The following is a 26,402-nucleotide window of genomic DNA, read 5'->3' on the forward strand; positions in this document are numbered from 1 at the left end:
CACCAGCGACAGAGCTCCATTCAAAATGCTGTTTTTGTTGTTTTCTGAGAGGAATCCATAAGTAGAATTGTCACGCTAGCTAACAAACGATTTCTACGAATCAAATTACTGGGAACTAGTGCTATAAAAGAACTGTTTTTTAAATTCTCATTTTTGAGTTAGATGCCACCGTTTGGTCAATTTTTCTTTAACACCTTAAAATTCATTTTTATTTATTTATTTATTGTATTTCCATGTGTTGCGAGCAAAAATGTGAGTTGTGAGCGAGCTTCAAATACAGAAATATGAACTTCCAGCCTTTTATTGAACAGTCAAACCTACAAATACAAAATGAGAGCATTTGCAAGAAGCTACTGTAAGCAGACTCATAGATGCTCACGGACTAAACAAAACCAATTAAGCCAACCAGGTCCTGACATTATTAACCAGTCCACGCCCTTTAAAGCCATACATCCCAGACATAAATACAACAATCGTTTCATGACATTCTCTTCTCAAAAACAACAAAATGCTGGACCGGATGTGTGGCATTTCCATTTGCAAAACGTATTTGATATATGAGTGAACAGTTAAGACCTTCATGGTCGCTGATTGAATCAAACTTGAGAGTCAAGGTACCACTGTACAAGATATACTTGGAAGACATTGATCTTTGCATTTATCTCAGGTGGTGGTTGAAAGGGAGTGAGAGAGAGATAAGAGTTTTTTTCCCAGGGCCAAGCAGAGTGGAGAAAGCGGGTGGATTTAACAGTGACGTCGGGACTCATAAGATGCTCATACATCACCGGGTGGCCTCTCAAGGACACCGAGGAGCCAGGCGGAACAAGATCACAGACCCACTCGCAGTCTCGGAGTACTTGACCCCACTTTCGACCCAGTTGTGAGGACCCCACTCGCTAGAGTGCTTTTATCCCCCAAAGAGGGGAAGGTCAAGATCATCCGACAGGGTTTTTTTGTTTTTTTTTTTTATAACACAACCGTTCAAGAGAGACTAGGAAAGTCCGACAATAAAGAGGCAGAAATGTGCTTGGAATCTACCCATAACTCCGAGTAAAATAGTATCATTCTACAATCACTACAATCGTAAATCAAACACGTTCATCTCTGCCTCACGACAACGGACCTATTTAGGCTATATGTATGTAGATATCTTTTAAAAGCTAGAATTTCACTGATTTATAAACAAAAGATTCAGCAGCTCAGTTGTAAAAGTACATTTTCCTGTCTCTTTGGAAAAACAAGATCCAAAAGCTCAATTCTTAAAATCAGATTCAAGATTCCAGATCAGTTAATGAGTGATTTAACCATGATAGGTTGTTGGAAGAGCAGGCAGCAAGAGTCCGGGGGGTTGGAAAGGGTATATTGCGTTCAGGAAGTCAATAAGGAATCAGGATCGAGGCCCAAAGGGGATTTTTGGACTTTTTGTGGTCATCAGGTGACTGGCTACTTAGCTGGTAAAGATCAGGTTAATTCCTATGCCCGACATGCCAGTGAGTGTTGTCTCATTCAGCCATAGCTCACCATGACATTCCTCCAGATCACAAAGGATGTCTAATTATATCCAAACAGTTAAAAAAAAATGCACAATGCATATTTCAGCAGAGACAGTGGAGAGTTCTTCAACTCATGCACGGCTTGGCTGTTCGTAGAAAATTCATCAGACCTGTCAAATTCATTTAGGACAGAAGCTGGTGTGTGCCACCATCTTAATATGATTTCTTTACAAAGTGGCTGTGGAATTGTTTGCAGAAATGACCAGAGTTGCAGGACTGGAAGCTTTTGCTGCCGGTTTTAGGACTCAGAACTTGCTTGGCTGAAAGACTCGACTTGACTTAGACTTGCTAACATTTTTCAAATCTGCAATTTGAAGGTAGTGTGCCATGTGTGCTATTTTTAAAAGAAATGTTTTCAGAAAACTGGCAAGACACCAGTATACGGGTACATGCTATGATGTGACGCAAAATGCAGAGGAGCAAGTATCAAGGAGGGAGCTCCCAAGAGAATTACATTTGAATTCAAAGGTTACATTTTTTATTTTTATTTTTTTTATGAAATTGTTAACACAAAAAAAACAAAACGGGATTTTGAACTCAACTTCATCCATCCATCAATTCTCTGAACTGCTTATTCTCAAGTCTGCTGGAGCCTATCTATGTGTACTCACAGCGATCAACAGAAGTAATTCTGCTTCTCTAGGTGCTCACTCTGTGCATTTGTTCAAGACTTCGCTTTATTAAGCATTCGTTGAAAGTGCTGACGTACACGCCAAAAAGGTGGGCACTTCCATCAATCATCAATTCCAGTCAATGACTATGCCCACCTCTGCTGGTTGCCAGCCAATCGCAGGGCGCACACAGCAGGCTGTAGTTTAAGTTAGGAATGTGCCAAAAAAATCGATTCATAAAAGAATCGAGATTCTCATTTATTAATCGAATCCAATCGATATTAATATCCAAAAATCAGTTTTATTTAAATTAGAAATGAAGAAGGGGAAAAGGCACTTGTAGCCCACATGCTGTTTTTGTGGAAAAAGGCACTTACAATACAAAATGAATAAATGTTTAAACAAACAAAAACAGACACTTTAATGTCTCTATTTGTCATTTTGTCTTGCAAAGCAGACTAGAGTACATCATGACAATGTTGTGCATATCTGTAAATTGAAGCAGAAATCATTTGTCGATCAAATCATTTTGAATCGAAAATCCTTTGAATCGAGAATCGAAAATCGATTCTGAATCGAATCGTAGACCCAAAAATCGGAATTGAATCGAATCGGGAGACAGTCAAAGATTTCCAGCCCTAGTTTAAGTATTTGCATGTGTTTATTTTGTCTACATTGTTAACAGTCAGGGCAGATCTCTTGAGATCAGATGTTGAGAAAATCCTTCTCGCTGGGAACTGAGGTGGCAGATACGGCCAGTTAATCATGCCAATGTGGATAAATTAGGATAGAATGACTTATTAGACTTCAACCAGGCAGTAGAGTTGGAATTGACTTAAATGTAATGTGTTGCCATATAGGCAGATTATTTGTTCTGAAACTGCTGCTTCAACATTGGATTGTTGCTCTGGCCAGTTTTGAAGAGTGGGCAAAATTGCCTTGTAAGTAAAGAAGGTATCCAGAATAGAATTCCTCCTCCCAGCTCTTGTAATGTTTGTTGGCAACTTTACAGTATTCATAATTCCGATACACTGAACTTGCCTTTGCATAATTAACACAACAAATGGGAATTACAAAAACGATGGTGGAGTAAAACTATTTGGCCCTGGATTGTCCCTCCGTCTCTCGTAAGAGCAAGAAGTTGACTCCCTAGTCCTTGAAATAAGGGTCCATAATTGCACTGGTAGCCCCTCCCTTCCAGGTGAGACGTTCCGTGCCTGTGTGTTATGCGACCAGTGTGATCAGGGTTGTCAAAACAGCTAATGTGTGTGCATGTGTTGTGTGCAGGTATATGTGTCCCAGTGGGTTGCGTAAGCAGCATCCAAATCGATATAATATGCATTAGCATGTTTCCAAGGACACTCGCACACCATCAATGTCGTACTCCACTGGGAAGCCAACATTTTCTAATAAAGCTGACTTGACTGAACGGTGTGTCTTCTAACTCCTGTTTGTCATCTCAACTCACATTTTGCTGTTTAATTAATGGGAGTTGGCAAACAGTTTTCGGCGTAATATCACCACCTGGTTTGGACTCAGGTGGCTTTGTGGTATGTTTGCATGCACCAGACGGTGACGCCCAGACGGTGGCATTTCAGGACAAATGCGTATCTTGTTGCACCACAAGGTATTACAGATAAATGATGCGAGTATAGATACTGAGTACAAAGTAACTAATATAAAAACATACCGTATGTTGTGACTGAGCAAGATTGTATGACTTAACTCGAAAATGTAGTAGGGACTCACTTGATCTTTCCTCCCTTGAGACTTGCCTGAAGGTTAAAACCTGAGAATTATATATCTGACTTCCTCCCAACTTTGAAAGTTACAACAGATTTCACCAGAAACTCCGTCTCTGTGTAGGATCCGAGATTCAGTAAAAGACCACTTAAGGTTTTGCCTCAGTCAGGTTGTTTTTGGTCATATTAACTCTTTCATTCCCAGCCATTTTCACAGAAGCAATCCCTTTTGCTCCTGTCTGTTTTACTGGATTTTGACTGACTTTGCAAGGTCCACAGAATGTTCTGTTCTATTGCTATAAAAAAAAAAAAAAACATATCTGTTTCCATTTTGCAGCAATTAGCATTAGAATATTGCTAAGTTTCATCATCATTCACAAACCTGTTGAAAACACTGGCAAAAAGAGCTTATTGCAAATGGCCCTGGTTGATTTCTTATACTCTTCTGCCACCTGCTGGCCGTTTTTTGCAATATCTACCATTGCTTTAAACGACCTTGTCATGTCAGAAGCTCTATCTTTATGCTTTAGGCATTTAAAAAAAAAGAAGAAGAAAAACGTATAAATATGTTTTTGGGAGTGAAGAACAAAGTATTGAAAAATTTACTTATACGTCTTTGGGTTTGAATGAGTTAATTTGCAGTGAAAATATAACCTAATAGTCTTCCCCCAAGGTCACAAATTGAGGCTTGCCACACAGATTGTAGCATTTGCAAATGTATGGATGTTGCCTCGTGTTTGCCTGGCAAAAGTGAGACGCGTGCTTTCGGTGATGAATGAGTCTGGAGCCGCAGGAACACTTAGGCACGTCTGGATGGCCAAGAGTCACTTACAAGATGACGGAGAGGTTCTCGCTGAACATTACAGAACAGAAATTGAGTGTTTATTTGGCTTGTTGATGAACAGCAACTGCATTAACTACTGAATGAATATTTCATCTTGACCGGTGCTGGGACTTCACCGAACAAAGTGCAAATAGTTCCAAAGTTGATATTTCAGGTGTCAGTACTTTACTTGAGTGTTTTTCTATGTTTGAGTATGTATCTATTACCAAAGACGATTCAGTATTCTCGATACATGATACAATACGATTCAAGGGTGAAACAATTTTAAAAGGTATTGATTCGAAAACTAAACACTAGGGCTGGGATTGTCGCCAACCGCATGATACGATACGTATCACGATGCAGGAGTCACGATACGTATCGCGATACATATGTATCCCAATACATGATCTTAAAGGTGATACGTATCCTGATATTTTACATTAATTTACTTGCATTTTATAATAACAGTCATATGTATACCTAAAGGATATGTTTATTATGCTGGATGACAAAAATATTTTTGTTAGTAGCTCTTCTGGTTTACCACCAAGCGGCATGCCTGGTCTAAATGTGTACGCAATGCAGAGCAAGGAGCAGTTTTCACAGACACACCGGGAAAATTTACTAATAGGCATGAGCCGATATGAGTAAAAATATCAAAGTATCAAAATTACAGCTCTAAAATGTGCTTATTTGAAATATTTGGGAAATAAAAACACCTTTTTTTTTTCATGTAACACATTCTATTGTGTTTTTAAACAAAATATACGAAAATTGGTACATTACAACATGTGCCACGTTAAGTTTATAAGTAAATAAATGTTGATATTCTTCCTCTGCATTAAATTTTCTTAGCAAGACACAGTGTCCAATCACTGGTGAGCTATTTTTGCATTAATTGAAGGCAATTAACTTCAAAGACACTGCTGGTTTTTTATTTTTTTAGGTACAATGCAAGCTGCAAATGCAAACGTTAACTATCTATTTAATGTTACTGAGCAATATCGATTCTGACGCCTGCGTATCGATACGTGTATTGTAATGAGGCCCGCAACGATATATTGCCGTATCGATTTTTTGAGCACACACCTACTAAACACACTATCCAAGTTAATTAAATTTAATGAATCAACCACTGATCTGCAACGTCACACAGAATTATATCTTGTGTACATCTCTCATAAAAGACAATTTGAGACTTATCTTGATGCGTAGGGTGCAATACGATTTAGTGACACAGGGATTTTAAAATGTAGCAATTTGAGTCAGTTTGTCAAATCAAAACCAATTTTCCACAATGAGCTAACTTGAGCTCCTCACTGAATACAGTTTGTCAATGTTCAATTTTTAGCAAAGCCATTTGTCTCCACGCGAGTGTGCAAATTCCTCATTCAAACACCACTAATTTATGTCATGATGTCAATAGAAAACAAAAATATCGTAGCCACTGAGTGTGAGTACCTTTGCCACCTCTGATCCCGCCGTGATTTTCTCCCCGCAGGGAGAGGGCTCCAACTTCTTGCAGCTGGGCTCGTCCATCGAGCAACAGATCAACGGCATGTTCAAGGTGATGGAGGAGTACAACTGGGACAGTTTCGTGGTCATCACCAGCCTGTACCCGGGCTACGAGGCCTACGTGGATTACGTCAAGGCCTACATCGACACCAGCTACTTCATGTGGGAGCTTCAAGACGTGCTGACGTTCGACATGTCCGCCGACGCCACCAACGACATCCGGGCCCGTCGGCTGCTGCAGCAGATCGACGCCCAGGTGCTCCTGGTTTACTGCTCCCACGAGGAGGCCCAGTATCTCTTCACCATGGCCACCGAGGCCGGACTGGTTGGGCCGGGCTACATCTGGATTATCCCCAGCCTGGCGGTGGGCAACCCCGACATGCCGCCGCCTGACAGCTTCCCCGTGGGGCTCATCAGCATCATCACCGACCGCTGGAGGATGAGCCTGAGGAAGAGGGTGCGGGACGGCGTGGCCATCGTGGTGAAGGGCGTGCAGAGCTATCGCAAGCAGAGGGGCTTCTTGCCAGAGGGTCACAACGACTGCCACAATCCAGTCAAGACGGTTGCGACCAATGACACGCTCTTCAGGTAAGCATGAGACCTGAAGGGTGGTATGGAATTGTACCAAAAAAGATCGTGACGTGATGATGCTAATTATGACACAAAAACGTTCAGGTTTCTCCCAAGTCGATCAATGACTGCTACCTGCAATTAGTCCATAATTCCTCTGTCACAATCAGAGCAGTTTATCGTATGGCTTACCACCATTTTTCCCTCAGCTTGTTGTAAACACGTTTCCTTGGCCTGAAATAGTCAACAATTGCTGGCATGTTGGTTCAGGTTCCCCCGAAGACATCTGTTCCCCACAGACTGCGCAGCTTCGTCTCTCCCGACTGCCTGACACAGTAATTCAAATTCCACTATCGCACTTAACTCGCCGACAAAAGCCTTGATAAAATCAACGGCAACGGCAATGAAGATCCCTTTAGGGAATCAATCGGAGACACTCTAAGTTGTTCTTTTTACTGTCGGGGAGTGCAGCTGCATACAAACTGTTAAACTGCGGTAAAGCCAGAGAGTATCTGTGAATGGGTGCAAACACCAAATCATAAATTGGCAATGAAATTGTGGCGGGATGTTTATTTATGTGGCAAGTCATTCATGAATTGCAGAGGGAGGCCCTATTCAAGGGTTGCTCTCAGGGAAGGACTCATTCATATGCATGTTTGGATTGAGTCGCTCTGCACACACAGAGAGTGATATCCAATTGGTTTATGGGATTCCGAGCAGGGCCGGGAAAGGGTCAAGGAGGGACTGAGTGAATTGATTGACTCCACCAGGGAAACGTGACATTCTCGTCTGCAATGATATTTGCCCATCCATGCTGTTAAAACATTTTCGGAGATAAACCTACTTAAATTGTTTTTGGTGGACTATTATTTATTTGCCCAGCTGTCAGGACACTGGGGAACACCGAGAGTTGTAGTTCCCCCTCAAGCAACTACTTTTCAACAAAGTGACTCGCAAGACATATTTCGACAAACCAGCATGGGAACAAACAATACAACTGCTGAATGTAATCATTGGCATTATTGGATGTTTGTTTTTTTTTTTTTCATCAACACGTGGTTCAGCCTTATTTTGTTTTCCACAACCTAGCATGTTGTAAAATGCAACATAGTAGCCATGCTCCAAAAAATGTGACGAGAGTGTTACGAGACAGTGTATGTTGACATGAATTAGTTCTCATGATCACACAGTTGTTCCTCTTGCATTATTGGAAATAACATTTTGATGATCATGACAAAGCTTCACTTTTCATGCCGTATAACCTCATTGGTCGTCGCCAGTACCGTGGTGTCGTTCGCATGAACATTTTGGGACGAGCGGTTACCAGAATAGTCGAAGGTAGCAACAAGGCTAACCTCCATTCTCAACCACATCAACCTTATTTTCGTACTCTCTGGCCCACATTGGCATATGAAGACTGTCTGTGTGGCCTTGTTGGCCGGACGTTTCCCAGCTCCAAAGAGCGTTATAGTCCAGAGATGCCAGCACAGGGGCACATCGAGCCCTCTGTTAATTGGCTGATTGGAAGACAGATGCCAAAAATACGTGATTAATGATTAGTTAATTTCAAGCAATAAAACGTGGATGCCAAATAGCAAAGTCATCCTTTCAGCCCTATTTTACAGAGAAGCGTGTGAGAGAGCTGGTTACAAGACACAGCAACCGGGCCATACAACTTGATGACTTTTTTATGTTAAATTGTTAAATAATGAATGTTTCTTTATCTCAGGACATGTTTACATCAGTGTTATGACAAAATAGATTTTTGTCCAAGAAGAAATACAGTTGACACCCGCATAGTCATGGTTTGGCATTCATCAATTTGTGGATGTATCTTTTTTTCCCCCATCTAATCTATCCCCAATTATTTGAGGAAAACACATTGTATTTTTTTTTCCTTCCCCCCCCCCCCCCCCCCCCCCGAAGGAAATTATACGGAGCATCAATTATTAGCAGGTTTTCTGTATTCATGGTCAGGCTCAGTCCACTGCACTTATTTTCACATCAGCCCGAAGAAAAAGAAAGAAAACATTATTCTTTCTGTGGAAGTTAAAGCAAGTTAATGTTGAAGACAAAAAAAAAAAAAAAAAACTAAAAATTTACCAATCTCATGATGGAAAAAACAAAGGGCAAAACTTGTTTTGAATAAACTGTGTTTTTCATAAGCAAATGGGGCAAAGTATCAGTTGAAATTAAAATTTAAAAATTGATTCTAGTTAAAAGTAGAAATGTGATTTTTGAGGGGAGAAAACGGAACAATTGTGTTTTGGGTTCGAAATCTAAAAAAGATGTGTGGCATGAACCCATCCGTTTATTTTACTTAATATATTTAAGTTTGTTTATTTTTTGTTTGTTTGTTTGTTTTTAGTTTTGGACCACTTAACTGGGCCTGAAACTGTTCTACCAAAATAACGCTTTTTTGTTTTTATCCCAAACGTACATTTGTTGACAGCCACTTGTAGCAGAGCCATCAAGCATAATCTTGAGCAATGATCTAATGACAAGGCATTATTGTTTTCATCACACAGTAAATACACACACACACACACACCCACACACATATATGTATCATCTCTTAGACCTAACAATGTGCATTTCATCCTAGAAATATGTGACGGGGACCAATTATTTTTATTTGTTTTAAAAATGATTGAGGGATTTGCTGGAGTTTTGAGTCATTCAATTGTGCCTGACATGGTGGAAATGTGGATACATGGCACACTTCCTGAAAGACCATTTCACATCTCAAGACGCAACGTTCATTTATTTATCCGGGGCTTGTTCTCACGTGTTTGGTGCGGTGCTGCAGATTTATGGCCCCTGTCAGTCCTCTAAACTGTGTCCTCACCCGCTGCCATCTATCTCATCACGCCTTTATACCTCCGAGACGGCCGGAGAATTGAGTGGGGGGGAGGGAGTCGCTGGTGACAGGCAGGTGTGGCCTGTCCTTAAAATAAAAAAAATAAAAAAATAAAAAATAGAAAAAAATAAAAGCCATCTGTCGCAAGGTGATAATCATAACACAACAACTGTACTCATTTAGATGACTGATCATCAATAAACTCTCCATCCATCCATCTTCTAACCACTCACTCCTCACAAGGGTCGCGGGGGTGCTGGCACCTATCTCAGCTGGCTTTGAGCAGTAGGTGGGGGACACCCTGAACTGGTTGCCAGCCAATCGCAGGGCACACAGAGACAAACAACCATCCACACTCACAAGCACACCCAGGGACAATTCGGAGCACTTTATTAATTGGCCATGCATGTCTTTGGAATGTGGGAGGAGACTGGAGTACCCGGAGAAGACCCACGCGGGCACGGGGAGAACATGCAAACTCCACCCAGGAAGGCCGGAGCCTGGACTCGAACCCGAGTCCTCAGAGCACAATAAGCAGAATAAGATGAGCAGTAAATTTCTAAAGAAAAAAAAAAAGTCATTTTAAATGATGAATTCTTCAAAAAGTAACAATTTCAAATTAAACTTAAAAGCATTTTGGAAATTGTGAGAAAAAAAAATCAGTTGATTAATTTAGGAGAATTGTTTAAAAATTAGAACATTTGGACATTGATGGAAGAATGAGTGTAATTACACAACTGCTTAAAGCAACACTGAAGAACGTTTCCATCTTCATCAAATATTTTCATAACTCTCCTGATGAAATGTTGACTTAATGCTAGTTGAATCGTACCTGTGTCATGACCTGAGGGGTATGTATCGCTTTTGGTCTTCCTCCAGGCTAAACACTATCGCTTTTGTCCATATGGCACCACCATAATCAATGATAACTGAAAGTTCCTTAGTGTTGCTTTAATTTATGTTGAATTTGTTTTCCAATATTTGGGAATTTTCTCTGGAAACGTGAAATTCTTCCAAAAAGCGTAGAACACTTTGCAATTAGAATGATTTAAATCTTAAACCTTGAACATTTGATGTTACAGTGAGTTGGTTCAGAAATGTCGAAGATGAGATGGAATTGTCTGAATATTTTTTCTTCTTCTTCTTCAATTGTGAAAAGCAGGAATTCTGGGATCGTGGGAAATAATGCTTTCCCGGATTTCCTGAATGATTGGAAAATTTTGTCAAGGTAAATGTTTGCACTTCAGCACTGATACTGATAATTGTCAGCGTATGCAGCAGAAAACATATTTTGTGTGAAACAAGGTTATTCAGGGACAGTGGCAGTGGTAACGTTGCTAATAGGACACTTCTCTGGTGTCATCTCCGTAGGGGAGACAACTGCCTTGTGTGAGGCCAAACTGTCCATGGAAAAAAAAAAAAAGTGGAAACGATGGAACATTATCCCGGGCTTTGATTCTGCACCGATCGCTCTGGAAATAACCCAGCAGGCACGATTTGAGCAGCTGCGCAGTGAAGGTCGAGCATACAGAACAAAGCTCTTCCTATTGGCTTTACTGTCTTACATTCTCGCACATCAAACATTAACAAGCCTTACAGTTCTCGCTGCATTCCTGTCCGGATAATAAATCAGTTAACCTGTCAATTGGATTATCACAGATTACCCGACTGAAGGGGCTCTTCACGGGAGCGTGCGCACTTTCATCACCTCTGCTGGAGTGATGGCAGCGGTGCGGGAGCGTCGCTGCAGGTCTGGTTTAACGGGCATGGGAGGGATGTAAAAAGAGCGATCAAAGGAGGCATACGAAAACGAGGCGCAGGTGTTTCACAATCCAGACGGAAAAGGCTTTGACGACCTTGCATCAGAATACTTGAAGAACTATTTCTTACGTGACCAGCACATCTATAGTATAAACCGACATCAAGAAAAGTTCAAGTAATTCACTCTCCGAGCTGGGTTAAAGAAGGCAACTTTGCTTTGCCCACATTTGGTCTAAACTGAGCGACACCTATGACACCTCCGGCATACTAAACAGGAAGCAGCTAACATCACGTCTTTGTTTTTGGGTCACTGACTTCACGTCCCTTGTGGGCTTTCTTCTGTCTTTTCGCAGACACATGCTGAACGTAACCTGGGAGCACAACGACTTCTCCTTCAACGCCAACGGCTACCTGGTGAACCCGGCGATGAACGTCATCGCTCTGGACCGAGAGAGGCAGTGGGACAAGGTAATGAACGCTCACAGCCGGAGAGTTCAGAACAAGTCGACTTCTACTGTCGTTTTTGAGCTGCAGTGGCAGTGATTTCATCCATGGGCGATCTCGTTATTGAGGCTAGTTAGAGGCGGCGCTCACATCACTGAAGCACTTAATGAAGGATCGGCTCACACGAGCACCATTCTTCCCGTCAGCTCCATACGGCACACACACTTGAGCTAACTTTTAGAGGTGGGGGGGACGTCACACAAACTTCAAGTCCCTATTTAGTCTGGCAAAGTCAATTTCTTATGACATTTCGAGTCAAGTCGTTATTCGGGTTAAGCAAGTCAGAAGTCAAGTCACACAAACTTGCTTAATTACTACATATACAGTACAGTGTTCACTCGCTATAATGCGGTTCACTTTTCGCGGTCTCGCTGTATTGTGGATTATTTTATTTTTTTTAGTGCAATTCTGCGTGTATTTCTTTCTTTTTTTTACAGTAATGTACCTATGATGTAAAATTTACGAAGTTTCGAACATTGAGAATGTTTAAACAAGAAAGGAATGTGAGGAAAAGTAAATGCCTTGATGACAAAAGTGTATAAACTGTGTGCTGAGGAGTTTTAGACCCTTGAAACATTTATAGTAAACATAAAACATAAAGCTAGCTCCTTTGCGGATTTCATTTATTGCAGGTGTTTTTTGGAACTGAACCCCAACATCCACTGAGGTATTGGGAATCAAGTCAGTGTTAGGGTTAGAAAATACAATAAAAGCCCCGTTGATGTGAAAGTAAGGAACAAGAAGACTCAATTTGTTGCTCTAAAAAAACCTTTTCATCTCACATGATTTCATGACTAAAGTGTGTTCCATCTATTTGCTCTCTGGCCACCAGTGTTGCCACAGTTACCTTGAAAAAGTAACTTAGTTACTTTACTGATTACTTGGTTTTAAAAGTAACTAAATTGCGTTACTGATTACTTGATTTTAAAAGTAACTAAGTTAGATTAAAAGTTACTTTTTTAGTTACTTTCAGCAGCTGCCGATAACACCATCTCAACATAAAAATAATGCAGTAGAAACGGAGTTCCAAATACTTTATTGAAAGTGCATTTTTAACATGAAAATAAAGTTTTTTTTTTATGAAAAACAAAATAGGCAGTCTCTCTTGACTTCTTGTAACGTAAATACTTTTTATAAAACAAAAAATAAAAATCTATCCAGGTTGAAAATGAAAATCCCCTAAATTCCTCTATTGTTTGTTTGTTCCGCTATTCCAGTGTGTACAGATGTATCAGTTTAAATATTTATTAGTAGTTATTGACAGTTATAATTGTTTTTTGGTTTGTTTGTTTTTTCTCTTCAAAATAAGGATCAGGAAAACAAAAGGTTGATAATTTAATGTTAAATATAAATATTTAACCTTTAGACAGACACCAACACAATTAAACAGAATATTTGCACATTGTGAAGTATTTCAGAAACATAAATTTAAGACATGAAATAAACCTACCGTCCAGCCAAAAGAAATATGAAGCCACCTTATGGAACAATAAATCTATCAAACACATTTTAACCACTTAATATATGCAAAAATATTTCCAAAAGTTCATTTCCCTTTTTAATCAACAATTTTTGTATTTAACAATTTTTTTTTCTTTTGTCATCACTTTCATTTTTGGTTAATGTATGACATATTTTTTTGTTTTTTTTTAATCTGAGACACGATGATGACCACAGAATCACTACTGTTTATATTTTGTTTTTTGGGCTGTCGTAATCGCGGGCACGTCTCAGTTCTCCTATCTGCTGCTCATGCTAGTTGTAGACATTGACAGGGAGCCACAAACTGAGAAATGAGATACTTGCAGTGTGTTTTTAGCATAGCTGGTGTGTTGGCTGTGGGACATACCTGTGTCGTTTGAATCCATGCATTGGATCGTCACGGGAGTTATTCTTTTTGGCTCGCGCGCAGTACCAACGCCGGCCCGGGACATCCAAGTGCACCGAGAGGACTCGATAGCCATGGGAAATACCGAGATGTACGGCACCGGCTTCTGCTAACTGTCTCCATTTGTATGTTGTCACTCGTTGCGCGCGCGCGCGCCGCGTCGCGAGCACGGAAACACGGAAGTAGCTTGAATGGTGATGCTACTGAAATGTAAACAAAACAAGTAGAGCACGGCGCAGAACTCTTGCTATTGTTATGAAAACCATAAAGCCTCACTCGCAACCGATACGGTTGTTTAGCTCCCCTTGACGAACGATGGTTCGGTCGAATCGTTTTTTTGTTCCACCCCTACTGAAAACGTAACTTGTCTGACGTCACTCCCCCTGGCGAGAGGGCGGAGACGACCTCATCCCATAATGCTTCACGGACCAGTTGAGGATGGAAATAAATTATTTTTTTTTACCACTTTTATGGTCCATAATGCACACTTTTTTTTGTTGTGTTGTGTGCCTGTTGGTTAATAAAACTAGTAGTAAAAGTATCATCACTTTTGTTTTGAATGTGCAAACCATTCATGACCAGACCATGGCTGAATTCAGTGTGGTGATCAATGACTTCTGCCTCATCTTCGTAGTTGTTTGTGACTGTTACATCAGTGAGATAGTTTGCCTTCTTCATGAAAATGTGGAGTAACGCATTGATTCTCTGGACAGTAACTTTAATCAGACTACTTTGTAGAATAAAGTAAGAATAACGCGTTAGACTATTAGTTACTTTAGAAAGCAACTTTTTTGAGTAACGCGTTAGTAACGCGTTACCGGCAACACTGCTGGCCACTGCTGGCCACTTGTTCTGTTTGCTCCTTAACGCTTGAGCAACAGTCAACATTTGCGTGTTAATTGCAGCATTCATTACCCGACATTTTACGAGCAGGTTTTAGTGCCGTCTAAATTCACCTGCTGTCAGCACTGCTGCATTTAAAAATCTTTTGGCAATCCAAGTCGAGAAAAGCTCAACTTCCCGCCACACGCTGATGAACTTTCCATCAACCGCGCACGGCAGTGCAGGATTTCACGCAGATTCTCGACACGACGTAGTGCCACTTTCACCAAATGTTGGCTCATCTCCATGAGGCAACGGCTCTGCTGCGCTTATCTGTCTTGCCTGAGGGCGTTCTTTATTCTCAGAGCTCAACGTTGATTCTGCCTTCTGATCGCCTTTTTCTGAACTTGTTTTCGTGATTGTTCCGTCTGATCACCTTTTCTTGACTTATTTTAGTGATTATGTTCCAGGGTGGACAGTGTTGTAGAGTTACCGCTTTGGTGCTGACTGAGGCACCTCAAGTTGGACAGTTCAGTGTATTTCAATGAACCTTAAATCAGTGGGATGTCCTCGTTATAGCGGCCATTATTCAGCGGCTGTGTCAAAGAAAGTCAGGAAGATGGACGAGAAAGCACAGGAGAGGAAGAAGAATCCCCGCAGGAGGAAAACAGAAAAAAGTTACGCCTCAGTCCTCACTCGAACACTTTGTCCTTGGCAGATGTTTATATGTCCCTAATGGCGGTCGAGCCAATATTGGGCTTTAAGTGATTGATAAAAAGTTACAATATACACTTTATTTTTATTTTATGCCTGCAAGGTTTCTAAACTTTGATTACATGAAGTAATAGGGCACTTCCCGGATGACCAAAGAACAATCCAAACTTTCAAGTAGCTGTCTGCAGACCAGAGACAGAAGCGCGGATCCCCACAAAGCCAAGAATGAGACATTTCAGAGGGTTTCGTCACTTCAAATTCCAAGTAGGGTTTAAAGCCAGGGTTAGAATTTCAACTTTGAAATTCAAGCAAGGGTTAGGGTTTCCAAATATAGGTTTCAGTCCTGAGTTAGGCTTCCAAGGGAGGATTTCAAACTGGGGTCTCAAGGCTTGGTTAGAGTTTTAATTTAAGGTTTGGGTTCATATTCATCTTAGGTTTCAAATTAGGGTTCAAAGTCAGTGTTATTTTGAAATGATGTGTTCACGTTTTGCTTAAGGTTCAAAATTAAAGTTAAAGCCTGGGTTAGGGTTTCAACTTAGAGTTTCAAGTTGAAGTTTCAAGTTAGGTTTACAAGGCAGGAGGAGGGTTTCAAATTACTTTTTCAAGCCAGCGTTAGACTTTCAAAGTTGGAATAAAAACATGAAGGTTTAGGTTTTGAATTATTGTTTCAAGTCTGTGTTAGCGTTTCAAACAAAGTTTAAGGTTAGTAAGCTGGGATAAAAGCCAAGGTCTCCTTTTCTTTTCGAAAGAAACCTGCAAATTTCTTGGCTTCGTAATATCAGAGGGAATAGTGACAAGGCGGAACCAGATTGTGAAGTAAAACACCTGGATGGAGTCACCACGTATCTCGTTATGTAAATGTGCAAAGCTGCAACAGTTGTTGAAGACATGGTATGTCCTGCTTTGTTACTAAAAAGTAAACGTCTCGAACAGGGGGTGCCCAAGTTGGGTCCTCGAGAGCCCCTATCTGGCATGTTTTCCATGTGTCTCTCCACTAACACACCTGATTCATGATCAGGATCGTTATCAGGCTTCCGCAAAGCTTGGTGATTAGCTGATCATTAGATTCAACTGCGCTGAAGGAGGGAGACATGGAAAACAGGCTGGATAAGGGCTCTCCGGGATCGGACTTGGGCACCACTGGTCCAGAAGAAGACCCAAAGCAAAGAACCAGCGAGGTACAGACCAGACTTTACTGCCAAAGACAAAAATCTCCAAAGAGTTCTGTCTAATTTCTACGGCATGGTACATGTCAGCATCGTTTCAATGAGCACTAATGAGTTTCTGCTCTTGCTGTCACTCAATTTCATCGCACTGGTTTCTCTTTCAAAGATGCGTTGACAATTGAGATCCATGTCTGAGGAAAAACCACAGTGACGCGTTCGTTCTCAATCTCTGTGTATTTTGCAACCGATTGAGACTCGATTGAGAGGCGCAAAGGTAAATAGCAGAGCCGATCGGCGTGACTGGCGGCAAACATCCGCAGAGAATTGTGTGTTTGCTCGACCTTTCCCTGCAGCTTCCTCGTGATTTCTCTTCATTGAGCTGGTCGAGAGTTGCCGTCTTGGTGTTCCCTCCTCGTGGGGGAAAAAAAAAGAAGGAATTAAATGGTCAAATTAAGACGGTAACATTCATCACTTTGACATCTTATTCAGCACGAAACTAAATGTGACGGCATTTGGTTACTCGCTCCCTGGCAGGTCTGGATTGCTTCTGTGCAGAGGTTCGCAAAAATATTGCATAGCAACTGACAACTTGATAATGACAAGGGACATAGCAACTGCATAGTAACTGACCAGCCACTTTTTTAGTTCCTATAGCAGGGGTGTCCAAACTACGGCCCTGGGGCCATTTGCGGCCCGCCATACATTTTTTGGCGGCCCGCGGCAAATGCTAAAAATAATTTTTCAATGCTGTTTAAAAAAAAAAAAGAAAAAAAAAAGAGGGTGGATTAAACATTTCTAGCAACGCAAAGACAACTTTGCAGCTAATAATTCCGTTTCAGAAATAAAAATAGTTTCATCCACTTGTTGCTTAGTGTCAAGGTCCAATTTGTGAAAACATCACATTAAATTAATGGTTCTTAAGTGTGGTCTGGTTACTACCGATTGTTCTTGTTGTGGTTCAGAATGTCAAGTTGGGATTCAGCTGCTGCTCAGTGGAGAGGCGTATCTATTATAGTGGCACACAGGGGTCACTATTTGCCTTGTGACTGTTAGCAGTTTTTAATAAGTAACTGAACAAAATATCAACAATATAATTGCTTCATTGATTTTTACCATGTTTAACTCATTCACTGCCATTGACGGAAAAAGACGTCAAATATTGCGGGGGGGGTTTTCTGCTGGTCTGGCAATGAATGTGTTAATAAATAACTTTAAAAAATTGGAAAAATAAACAATCTCTCAATATCGACCACTGGTTAAACTTACTAATAAATTATATCTCAATGGAAAAAATCTCTGCCTTAAATAAAAATCAAGTATCAAGATTTAAACAAATATGGTCTATGTACATAGAATATTTTAATCTTAATTTGGCAACTTAATCCTGCCAAGATTCTGCCTGTTAACGAGAGCCACCACATCGTTACAACTTCTGTTTTCGCTGCTTCTGTATTTGGTATTTTGTATCTGATTGGTTTTATTTTTATATAGTCAGGAACCTAGTTGCTGCTAGTGGGCTCGAGCACACCACACTATACGACACTATACTCACTAACTCCTTAAGAGTTATTTCTAGTGGGCACTAAGCATCAACACTTGGTGTTACTGCATGCTAATTAGTCAATTTTCTCGACGCCGTCCCCCGTGGTCGGGCGGGGGTGGACTCACCTGCTCCCAATTTTAATGCACCACACGCACACACTTGTATATACACTGGGTGGGGCCACATTCACGGTGTAAGGGTAGAGTTCGCCAGTCGGCGAGCTGGCGGACTCAGTAACAGGGTTAGGTGTCACTAGTACGCTGGCGTGACGACCGGGGCCTCTCCCCACCGGGCTCGGTGTTCTGGTGCTCCGCCTTTTCCCCTGGTGCTTCCTCCTCTGCTTCCCCCCTCCCGCCGCTGTGCTACTCTCGCATGGCTGGAGGTGGGGTGGGCACGTTTTCCCTCTCTGCGCTGCTGCCCGGTGCCGGTTTCCGGGGGTGGGGGGGCTCGCGGGGGGCCGGGTTCGCGGGGGGGTTGGCGGTCATCGGGGGGGGCGGCTTATTTGGGGGGGTGGAGGTATGGGTGGGTGGGGGGTTGGGTGTTGGGGGTCGGGGTGTGTTCGGGGGTTTGGGGGCCGGGGGTGGTGGGGCCTGGGTCGTGGTGGGTGGCGGGTTTGGGTGGGGTGCGGGGGGGTCGTGGGGGGATGGGGGCTGGGGACCGGTGGGGCGCTGTGGGGGCCCGCTGGGCCTCGTTCTGCGGCCTTGGGCTCGGGGGTGTGGGCCGGGGCTGGGGCGGGGGTGTTCCGGGCGTCTGGGTCGGCTCGCCGACCAGTGTCCGCTCGGGTGGCTTGGGGGTGGCCTTGGTGCTGCCGCGGCCTGGGATTTCGGGGGGGGGGGGGCGCGGTGCTCGCTTTGCTGGACCGCGGTTGACGGCTTTCTTTCTTTGGTGGTGGTCCTTATGCATGCCAGATCCGTCGCACCAGCATCAACTGAAACTCAACAGAAGTAGCCTCTCCCTCCCACAGCCCCTTGAATCAGTGGGTGCTGGTGTCTGTGGATCTCACTTTGCTTTATCTATCCTTCCCTCCTTCCTCTTTTTAGTTTTTCCTCTGGTCACTTGAGATCTCAATTTATTGGAAGTTTGAGGCTTCTGGGGTTGGCATAAGACTCTGGTTTTGTAACCACGCAGGAGGGGTTTTGTTGGTGCTGGATTTCACTTTGATGGATTGGATGTACTGGCTTCTATGGATCTCACTCTGCCTTCTCGATCCTTCCCTCCTTCCTCTCTTTAGTTTTTCCTCTGGTCTCTTGAGATCTCGCTAAATTTGCTGGAATTTAGAGGCTTCCGGGGTTGGCGTAAGACTTTGATTTTGTAATCATGGGGAAGGCAGGAAGTGTTTGGTCGGTGCTGGATTTCACTTTGATTTATCTTTCTTTTCTCTTTATTTTTTTTCTGACCTTTTCTCTGGTCTCCTGACCATTTAAACTTCACGACTCTGGCAAGATTCTGAAGTACCTGGTTAAGGCGAAGGGTAATGGGATATTTATAAGGCTTTAGGTGAATTAATGAGTATAAATTTATACGTATTTGCACGCACACGCACGCATGCGCACGCACGCACGCAAACGCACACACGCAAACGCACGCACACACACACACAAAAAAAAAGAGCAATGATGATAAGACGTTGAATCGGTAAGACTACCGAATGAACAATTCTGAGCTCTTAAAAAAAAAATAATAATAATAATAATAATAATAACTTTAAAAAAAAAATCAAAGTGGCCCTTGCAGCTTTCTATTTTTCTGTATGTGGCCCTCAGAGGAAAAAGTTTGGACACCCCTGTCCTATAGCATTTAAGGGTACGCAACAGTTATTGTTAAGTGGTATTAGGTTTATGACGGGGCCCTTGGAAAAAAATTCTCCCCCAGTCTAGTGGCGCTGAAGGATTCAATCCTGCACCTTAATTACATATTCAGCTCAATTCCCGCACCACGAGCAATTAGAATTAGCTAACTGGTTGTTGCGTGGTGCATAAAATCGTAGCGTCTCCGTCCGGCCTGACCCAAAAAAATCAATTTCCTCTCAAGTATCCACAAACGGCAGCCAGGTCCTGACGCACAAACCTTCCAAGGATGAGCGATAACGGCGGCGAGAGGAGGAAAATTGGGGACGGCTGCATTAAGATGGGAGATTGTGATAAAAGAGTGTTATGCAGCCGCATCCTCAGCAGTTTCATCTCACGCACTGCGGGCGAAAAGGCCTCATTGCTCACATGTGTCGCCACTTTATTTGTGCTTTAAAAGGCGTGGCGTAAAACAGATTTATTACGCCTTTAACTGTTTGGATGTGGCCTTCTCCAAAGAGACATTACTTTTACGCCGCACTAGTGTTTAGACCCAGGGTTGGAGTTTTAAAGTAGGGTTTATAGACAGCGTTGGGGTTTAAAGACAGGGAGGTTTTTAAATCAGGGTTACAAACCAGGCGTAGGAATTCAAATTAGGCTTGTTAGGGTTTTTGAAAATACATTATCGTTTCAAATTAAGTTTTATTGAGTATTAGGATTTCACATTAGAATTTCAAGACCAAATCTTTCAAATTGGGGTTTCCAGCCAGGCACACGGTTTGAAGGGAGTTTTTTGTTTTTTTTGTTTTTTGTTTTCAACCAGGATGTTACTGTTTCAGGTGGGAACTTACGAGATGAGCATCCTCCAGATGAGGTACCCGGTATGGCCACGCTACGGCTCTTACCTGGAGCCCGTGTCAGACTACAGGCACTTGACGGTGGCCACGCTGGAGGAGCGCCCCTTCGTCATCGTGGAGGCCGTGGACCCCCTGACTGGAACCTGCGTCAGCAACACCGTGCCATGTCGACGACAGTCCAACAAGACGGAGGCGTGAGTGAACCGGCGCGCGAAACTTCAAACCAAACACCAAAATGACTGTTTTTGTCTAAACAGCACAATGTAAACAAAACCGAAAACTACAAGAATAGGTTTTATTTAGTGAACTAGAGTGAAATCCCAATTTGTGGGGGGTAGGGACTGAATTCTATTGTGAATAGTGATGCCCACCCAACAAGGATTTGTGCATAGATGCCACAGGTAACGGCAAAGCACTTAAAATTGAGAGAATCATAAAGCATCAATGTCAGTCACCTAGCATGTATACAATCATGAACCCATATTACTTAAATAGACAACTATATTCAGTTGTAAAATCACCTTCACATGAGGCTCATCAACAGCTAAAAGTAGTGTTGTTCCGATATCGATACTGGTATCGGCAGAGGTGCCGATACTGCATTAAAACAGTGGTATCGGTATCGGTGACTACATACAAGTAACATGCCGATACCATTAATTCCAACGTTAATATAGGATTTTGGATGCAGCATCTTGTGTCTTGCTTGTGCACGACATTCACTGGTATGTGACATGTTCACTGCATGCCGATCTAAGATATCCTATTGGCCCTTGAATGCTCTGAACCAATGGCAGGACAGCTTTTTCATGTTGAGGAAAAAAAAAACTTAAGTATCGGTATGGTATCGGTATCGGCCGATACTGCAAAGCTGGGTATCGGGAGCCAAAAAACTGTATCGGAACAACACTAGCTAAAAGTGCAAGATCTTCCCTTGCGGATGATGTAGTTGGATACGCATGTGATGTGGGCAATTGGAGGTTAGGGTTCTGCAGCTCGGATTTAATGTCTGCAGAGTAGCAGACTGTATATGTCCCAATCTGGCATGTATGTGAGCACCCCTAGGGTCGACCCCCACAAAATGATGACGACGAACAGTTGCCTGTCTGCGAATAGTCTGCACTACCATGTACCAATCTGTGGCAGAAAAAAGGTCTAGGTCCACTGAACTCCAAGATCCTCTTCATCACCGACAAAGTTCCGAACAACCTGACACCCTCTTACCTGACAGATCTCCTCCAGTCACCGCCTCCGTTCTGTAGACGTCAACCTTCTCACCCCCATTACCAAGACAGAGTATCACAGTGTGGGGCACAGAGCCTTTAGCACTGCCACCCTAACACCCTGTAACTTCCCTGGCCCTTGACATCGGGAACTCTGACAGCCTGACCTCATTTAATAGTCAACTGAAGTCTCATCTGTTCAAGATCACCGCCCGATAACATCTGAGCATCCTCCAATATGTCTATCTGTTAGTGTTAACTGTTTTTTGCATATATGTAAAACATTTTTATAATTACAATGAATATTTAAAGGAAAAACCCTTTAGGTTGTGACTATAATAAAATCAAAAGGAAAACTGACAAAAAAAAGAGCCTCTTCTTACGCAGTCTTTCTGTTTATCCGGAAAGCAAACTACTAATACCCCCGCTCAAAGAAGCAGAACCACGGGGAATACATTTCTCAATGATGACTGAACAATTTGTGAAATTTGGGTACATGCTGATAAACATCCTGAAACGGATGACAAAATCCCCAGCAGGGAATCTGATCAACAGCCTTTTCGCACTCAGCTAATTAGAGTCCCAATGAAACCACTGCTCGGAATCACTGCAAGCGTTCCGGTGTGCTAACATGTCCGTCTTAATTGATTTCTCATCATACGTGAACGTGCCATTAGCTGCGAGATGAAGCGCCTCGTCGTCTGCCTGCCGTTGGCGCCATATCACTCACGTAGAGGTGCGAGGCCCGACAACGGCGCATCCCTGCATCGACCCTTTATTAACGTGGGGGTTGTTATCGTTAATGGGATCCCGTTCCTTGACGGTTATGGAAAGCGGTCACTGGTTTAAAACGCCAACATCGTGTCAGACACGGATACGAGCCAGTGGAGCGATTTGCATGTTTGAGTTTGAAAAGGAGAAAGCTTGACCGGCGGAGGCTGAAATGGCTTTCAGGGAGGACTGGCGCGAAGCGGGAGGGCGCCTGCAGTTTTTGGGCCGCCGCCCAAGCGTCCATGTTTGAAGAGTCGTTTCCGAGGACGTGGGGCTCATACAAACAATCCGGAAAAAAAGACAGTGAGCTTTCAAGCACCTTTTTTCGAGGACAAATTCAAGTTTACATCTGTGGTAAATTACAAATGTAAATGAACTCCAATTGTTCCCAATTTAGTGTTGCTTAGCCATCTGTCAAGTGGTTCGCGTTTAGTCACAATTGGTTAAAATCTCAAGGACAAGTTCCATGTTGAAGGGCAAGTTTCAAAGAAAAATGGCAGACTTCCTGTGTCTTTTCAGGAAGGGCTTCTCATTTTTGTGGGTCAACTCATGATAGACATGCTTACTAAATTTCACGTTGCTAACCTAAATTTGACTGATATTAACAGTAATATTGAATATTGGGATGATGTCAGTCATGTAGGCTTGCCACACTTGTTCCGCATGCACAGCTTCAGGCCAACCAACCACAATCCTCCTTTCAAGTTTGACATTGATCAGCCAAAGCCAGCCAATGACAATCATCTTGTGCAGGAAGGAGGGCGGAAGAATGATCAATTATTCTATGTAAGATATATATATTTTTTAATAATTAAGTGGCTGATATCAGCATCATTCACAAGCACTCACGCTGCGTTAACGCGTCAAGATACACATAAAGTTTCAACAAGTGTGTTTGTCATCTAATGGTGTTGACTTGAAGGTGATAAAAGACAAAGCGGAGGTCAATACTTTTCATGACTCGCACGTGCTGCAATCAGTCGATCGGAAAGTAAAGATTTCCCCCGCTTGTATGCAGCGTCATTCATCACGAGTGACACCACCATTTTTTTTTGTGTGTATGTTTGTTTTAATCGGTCGTGCTGCAGCATCGTGGGCCACACGGAGCCGTACACCAAGCTGTGCTGCAAAGGCTTCTGCATCGACATCCTCAAGAAACTGTCGCGCAACATCAAGTTCTCCTACGACCTCTACCTCGTCACCAACGGCAAGCACGGAAAGCTGGTGCGCGGCATCTGGAACGGCATGATCGGAGAGGTAAACGTCTGATTCCATATATTCATTTCATCAATTCATTTGGCTTGAGAATTATTCGCCAAAATGAAACAATCTGAATACATATTAAATGTGCTGATATTCTATTAATTAATAGGAAATGGATCGATTAACGTTAGTCTTTCAAATAAAATTAAAAAAAAATTGGCGTCAAAGCACTACTTTAATCAAATAACTCTTCTCAATTCATTTCAGCATAGTTCCTTGGCACAAAATGGCACAAGGTGGAAAAGCACTACTTTTGCCTAAATAACGATCTTCAATTCACTTCAACATAGTTCCTTGCCACCCACATGCCACAAGATAATGAAAAGCACATTTTATCTAAAAATGAAGCACCTCAATTCACTTCTATATAGTTCCTTGGCACTAATGTGGCATAAAATGGTACCACTGTGAGCATAAAAATAGTGAATAGCTGGTGAAATTTTAAGTGAATAACTTCCCCCGAAAAATCCACAAGTACGGTGGATAGAAAAAGTCTACACACCCCTGTTCAAATGAGGTTTTCATGACATATAATCAACCTTAACCAAGAGAACTAATTTCCAAACTTTTTCCACCATTAACTTAACCTGAAACCTGTGCAACTCTATTTAAGAAAAGAAATAAATGAAATGTTTTTGAGAGCAATAGTAGAAATAAACAATGGCGATAATGAGATTGTGCACACCCTCTTAATTGGGTGTGTGGTTGTGTTAAACTTAATCAATTGCTTTCAACACACATGCCGCCATTTCAAGTGCAGGACCTCTGATTAACCTCAAATGTTGGACAAAAGAATTATGGACCAGCCAGAATTTCATGGCTCATTTTATGATGTTCTGTGGTGAACATTTAAAATGTTAATTAGGATCAGGTTTTCAAGCATGCTTTGACAAGGGGGACATTTCTCTCAAGTGGAAGTACTTATTTTCATATTATCTCCACCGTAGCGCATGATCGGCGATTAGTTTCTACTTCCTGTGTGTAACATTTGCTTTATGTCACCGAGATAAAGGGACCTTATGCTCCATCCTACAAAACTTTAGCATGGATTAGTGATTAAATGCTGCTTTACCATTGCAGCGGTTAAAAGGTAAAACTGCGTAGATTGTGAGAACTGGACTGACTGCCAGGAGTCAGGACCACGTGGGGTCTACTTATAGAATGACATCATCCACGTCAAGACGTCAACGTGTGTTGTTCCCACAGGTATTCTATAAGCGTGCCGACATGGCCATCGGTTCGCTGACCATCAACGAAGAACGCTCAGAGATTATCGACTTCTCTGTGCCATTCGTGGAGACGGGCATAAGCGTCATGGTGGCTCGGAGTAACGGCACCGTCTCGCCGTCTGCCTTCTTAGGTCAGAAAAAAATGCATTTAATGCATATTTTCAATTATGTTTCCCCATAGCTTGTTGTTTTTGCATGAAGTATCCATTAAATACATTTGCCAAGGTAACATTAGTGGTCCATTCAGTTTGGTTTGTTGTGATACAGTCTTTGATACCACAATATTATTTTGTGTTGGAGATTATTGTTGAGAGATTCTTAAATCAATGAATTTGCATTACCGTAGCTATAGAATGTTTTCATTACATTATTTACATTACACATGAATGGATGGATGGATGGAGAGAGAGAGAGAGAGAGAGAGAGAGAGAGAGAGAGAGAGAGAGAGAGAGAGAGAGAGAGAGAGAGAGAGAGAGAGAGAGAGAGAGAGAGAGAGATATCTGTTGTGAATGAGTTGTTTGTTTGTTTGTTTGTTTGTTTGTTTTATTCCAGCCTGGTGTCCTAAAGGTTCATTTGAACATCCAGCATTAACACTTCAGCTCTTTATCAGCATCTGAAACAAAAGGTTACAGAAAAACAAAGGCATATAATCCGTAATGTAAACGTTATATACTATGACTTGACTTGACTATAATGTATAAGATCACGTTTTTCATAATCTATACTCACCAAGAAGTTAAAGAAAGTTGTTAGCTAGTTAGCTGGCCCTCAAATTACCGTATTTTCACGACTATAAGGTGCACCTTCAATGAATGACATATTTTAAAACTTTTTCCATATATAAGACACACCGCCTTATAAGGCGCACCTTCAATGAATATGTTTTAAAACTTTTTCCATATATAAGGCGCTACAGTAGAGGCTGGGGTTACGTTATGCATCCATTAGATGGTGCTGCGCTAAAGGGAACGTCAACAAAACAGTCAGATAGGTCACTCACTTTATTATTAGAATACAAACCAGCTTTCTGTCAACTCCATTTACTCCCAAAATGAATAAACAGCTGTTTTATTATTTTCGCTGAGGTAAAGTATTAGTATTAGCGATCCAAGTTGGCGGGATCTTCTGCGCATGCGCGTCACCGATCGTGCAGGGTCACCGATAGCGTCTTGACAGTGAGACCTTTTGCGGCTCAAT

General features: G+C 42.1%; 1 protein-coding gene across 2 annotated transcripts in view; it reads left to right on the plus strand.

Moving 5' to 3' along the window:
* The window catches only part of grin2ca (glutamate receptor, ionotropic, N-methyl D-aspartate 2Ca), a 93,569-nt gene that overhangs the window by 51,869 nt on the left and 15,298 nt on the right, over positions 1-26,402 (plus strand). For both annotated transcript variants that reach the window (XM_077531094.1, XM_077531093.1), the window contains 5 exons: positions 6,234-6,835; positions 11,792-11,906; positions 20,702-20,913; positions 23,802-23,970; positions 25,183-25,336. In XM_077531094.1, coding sequence (XP_077387220.1) covers positions 6,234-6,835; positions 11,792-11,906; positions 20,702-20,913; positions 23,802-23,970; positions 25,183-25,336 — 1,252 coding nt within the window. The remainder of the gene's footprint in view (positions 1-6,233; positions 6,836-11,791; positions 11,907-20,701; positions 20,914-23,801; positions 23,971-25,182; positions 25,337-26,402) is intronic.

The sequence above is a fragment of the Festucalex cinctus genome, chromosome 1 (genome assembly GCF_051991245.1).
Source record: "Festucalex cinctus isolate MCC-2025b chromosome 1, RoL_Fcin_1.0, whole genome shotgun sequence".
Lineage (NCBI taxonomy): Eukaryota > Metazoa > Chordata > Actinopteri > Syngnathiformes > Syngnathidae > Festucalex > Festucalex cinctus.